General features: G+C 39.0%; 1 protein-coding gene across 1 annotated transcript; it reads right to left on the reverse strand.

Moving 5' to 3' along the window:
• Positions 1 to 492: 492 nt before the first annotated feature.
• nol12 (nucleolar protein 12) lies at positions 493 to 2,812 on the reverse strand. The gene is made up of 6 exons (XM_044331125.1): positions 2,630 to 2,812; positions 1,967 to 2,072; positions 1,831 to 1,879; positions 1,579 to 1,724; positions 1,286 to 1,383; positions 493 to 1,021 (listed from the first exon to the last, which is right to left on the reverse strand). The coding sequence occupies exons 1-6, from the start codon at positions 2,737 to 2,739 to the stop codon at positions 826 to 828; spliced, it is 705 nt and encodes a 234-aa protein (XP_044187060.1). The 5' UTR covers positions 2,740 to 2,812; the 3' UTR covers positions 493 to 825.
• Between the last annotated feature and the right edge of the window lie 439 nt (positions 2,813 to 3,251).

Consider the following 3,251-nt stretch of genomic DNA (forward strand, 5'->3'; position numbering starts at 1 on the left):
TGACAGCCATGTTGGCTCTCAGTTAACACAGTGGAGACCCTGAAGCAAACACAGACCTTGAGCCAAAATGGAGCCAGTGGCCTGCCGGTTCCTCTATTGAGTGGTTGTATTAAATATCATGGGCTTTAGAAAGCGAAATGAAACGCTCATGCTAGTGACAGCTGGCACACGCTGGCTCAGGTTAACGTAAATAAATAAACACTGGTGAGGTGGGGGGGTTTAACATACATTAAAACCATTGGCTCCCTAGTATAAGGTTCTTCACGTTAACAGTGGGTGAGGCACTCTAAGAGAAACAGTGGTTGGTTCTCCTTTAGGTCACACACAGGTAATCCTGAGCTATGAGGAAACACAGAGCTAAGGGTTGGTTTCCTGATGTTCTAGAGAGGATGTTGACAACAGCGTCAGGTTTCCTATTAAACAATAGTGTACAGAGAGACAAATTCCACACTGTCAGCACACTGACAGTATGACAAACTGTAACAAAGTCACTTATTAGCAAGATGAATTTTTAATTTAATCAAAAAATAAGTAAATACAGCACAGTTTGTATATGTTTAAGAAATAACACTACAAAAACAGTTTTGTTTTGAAAAATGTACACATATTAGCACAGGATTTCAACAGGCAGGAACTGTGGAAATGTTGAGTCATGTCGTGATAGACAGCCCAACACGGAGCAGACACATCAGCTTGTGTTCATTTTACAAACTTTTCAGCTTACACACATCCTGCTCAAACACAGGAACATAAATACGCCAAAGTCCCATTTGTTCGCCGGTGTTCCCAGTTTGAACCCTCCATTATATTTTTACACACACTCTTTCAGTCCTGATGATGCACCTTCTTCCCGGTCTGTCGGCGTCTCTGCCTCTTGCTGGTCCTCCCCGCTCTCTTTTTACTCTCTGTGACACCAGGTCCCTTGTCTGTCGGACGGCCCCGTCCTCCTCGGCCTTCCTGCTTCCCTTTCCTCTTCCGCTGGCTGGTGTAAGTGTTAAGTGACGCAGTCAGGGAGCGGATCCTGCACAGTGAAGGAGAGGGAAAAACAATGCAGCTGGACTGAGACGGGTTGGAGGATAACAGGCAGACAAACTGAAGAAACATCTGAAATCAGCTGTTATGTCACTATGTCAGACTGTGACTTGACTATAAAATGTCAAAAATAATGACAAATGTTTATCTCAAGTTGCCAGACCCCAAAGTGATGTCTGTAACTTTATGAGAAGAAAAACAAGCCACTTGTATTGATGTTCATATTAAGAGACCTGCATGATGAACATCTTACTTTTTGTTGAGGATTGGATTCCCGGCTTTTCTTGGCATTGCATTTGTTTCCTCCTCCTCTTCTTCTCCATTTTCCTCATCTTTGCTCTCCCCGTTGACCTTGAAAGCAAAGAAGGAATTAATTTTTATTATCACCATTAGCAGTATTATTCTACCTTCGGCTAAATAATATATGATAATAATAATAATAAAGTATCGATGAGCGACCATGTAGATCTATAAGCTGTACCACAGACATAATTTTGCCTCATCAAGAACACACTTGTAGCCTCTTAAGATGAATAAACTGTTCACCTGATTCGATGCAGGTTTGAGCAGGTGAGCCCCTGTGAGGTCAAGATCACTAATCGTCGTCACGGTGACGGTGTGGTTTCGGTGATCATACTGTACAGACTCTTTTGTATCGGTTATCACATCTTCCAGATCATCTTCATCCTCCTCTGAGAGATGGGGTCAAGTAAGGAAAAGAAAAACCCAGTAAGCACAGATTCTCAAGGGTTACAAATCAGTAAAATAACCAGCGACAGACTTTTGCCTTTGACTCACCGAGAGCTTCTTTCCTCTCCTTCAGCATCTTCATATACTCCTTATGCCTCTGAAAGAAAATAAACCAATCTCACACAGTTCCAGTTTGTCAAACCAAAAGAGATTTGAACTCTCCGATCATTTCCTTTACACTTACCTCTTCTCGGACTCTGATCTGCTCATCCTTGATTTTCTTTCGAATTTCTGCCACTGCTGCTTTCCTCCTTTCCACTTTTCTCTTATGGAAACCAGTGAGATAATCCCTGACAGGAAAAAAGAAGGAAAGAAACCAGAGTTTGTTTACAGGTGTTGCCTTTTTAGTCAAGTCTGCAGGTTAATGTAGTATATAGGGTCTACTTAGTAAACAATAACAGCTACAACAAAAATAACAAACAAATAAACTAGGCTTGGAACACTTTGTTGTTTAGGTTTTAGTTTTTGTACATTGAAACTTGTCACTTACAATTCAAACTGACACTTTGGTCAGTGAAGGTTTCTTTTAAGATTTATGTAATACAATTCACAAATGGAATAAATGAAGACTATTAAAAGAATACGATGCTTCAGAGTTTAATATTGATCAATATGCAACCTACTAACGAGAGTGCAATAATTTCCTTTGGTTCAGGTGTCTTAAAAAAACAATGAGAAATTATTCTGTATTTTAAAATGTCTGCACTTGTGGATACAATATTTTGCCAAAACAATGAAAAAATACACTAGGTAGAAAGCTAATGCTAACCTGATACTGAAATAGGCTAGTTGATGCGAACTAACAGCTGAAGTATATAAAACAAATATTATCAGTAGTTAAACTTACTGTCTGTCTTTGTCGTCAAACATAACGATGCATTTATTTTCTCTTTTCTTGGATCCTGGCTTGAATTTACCCTTTTGGGACACATTATTGTGCTTTTTCTTGTTTTTCATGTTGTGCACGTGAGTTTACCACTACTTCCGGCTTCTCCAGTACGTTACTTCATTTGTGTCCGACTAGAAACACGCACATTAAATGCCTGAAAGGTTTCCGCTCAACCCAAACGCGTAAAACCACGTATTTTGTTGTTTCTGACAACTAAATATTCAGACTGTACGATGACTATCATCACATCTCACTGTACACCGTTTGTTTTAAGAGGTGCTGTTCTTTCTACTTACTTAAACTGCACGAGGGACATACTACACTTTTTTTTTTAAAGTCATCTTAATCGTTAATATTAATACTGTAGCACTTTGAGTTTCACTATGAATGAAAACCGCGGTACAAATTAAATGTATATATTTATTATTATTGCTCTTACATTATCTCTTGATACCATATTGTATTTGATATAAACTTGTTTGCTTGTTAGGCGATGAGAATGTTTATGATACCACCTCAACTGCGTTAACATGGTCTGTATTTCTGACAATCATTATATGATCTGTCTTCATTCCTTTAC

Source organism: Thunnus albacares, chromosome 17 (genome assembly GCF_914725855.1).
Source record: "Thunnus albacares chromosome 17, fThuAlb1.1, whole genome shotgun sequence".
Lineage (NCBI taxonomy): Eukaryota > Metazoa > Chordata > Actinopteri > Scombriformes > Scombridae > Thunnus > Thunnus albacares.

Excerpts from the sequence above, each read along its gene's own strand:
- nol12 (XM_044331125.1), bottom strand. The coding sequence starts at position 2,739 with ATGAAAAACAAGAAAAAGCACAATAATGTGTCCCAAAAGGGTAAATTC. Across the intron at positions 2,073-2,629 it reads TTTGACGACAAAGACAGACA|GGATTATCTCACTGGTTTCC; the intron begins GTAAGTTTAACT and ends TTTTCCTGTCAG. Across the intron at positions 1,022-1,285 it reads AATCCAATCCTCAACAAAAA|GATCCGCTCCCTGACTGCGT; the intron begins GTAAGATGTTCA and ends TTCACTGTGCAG.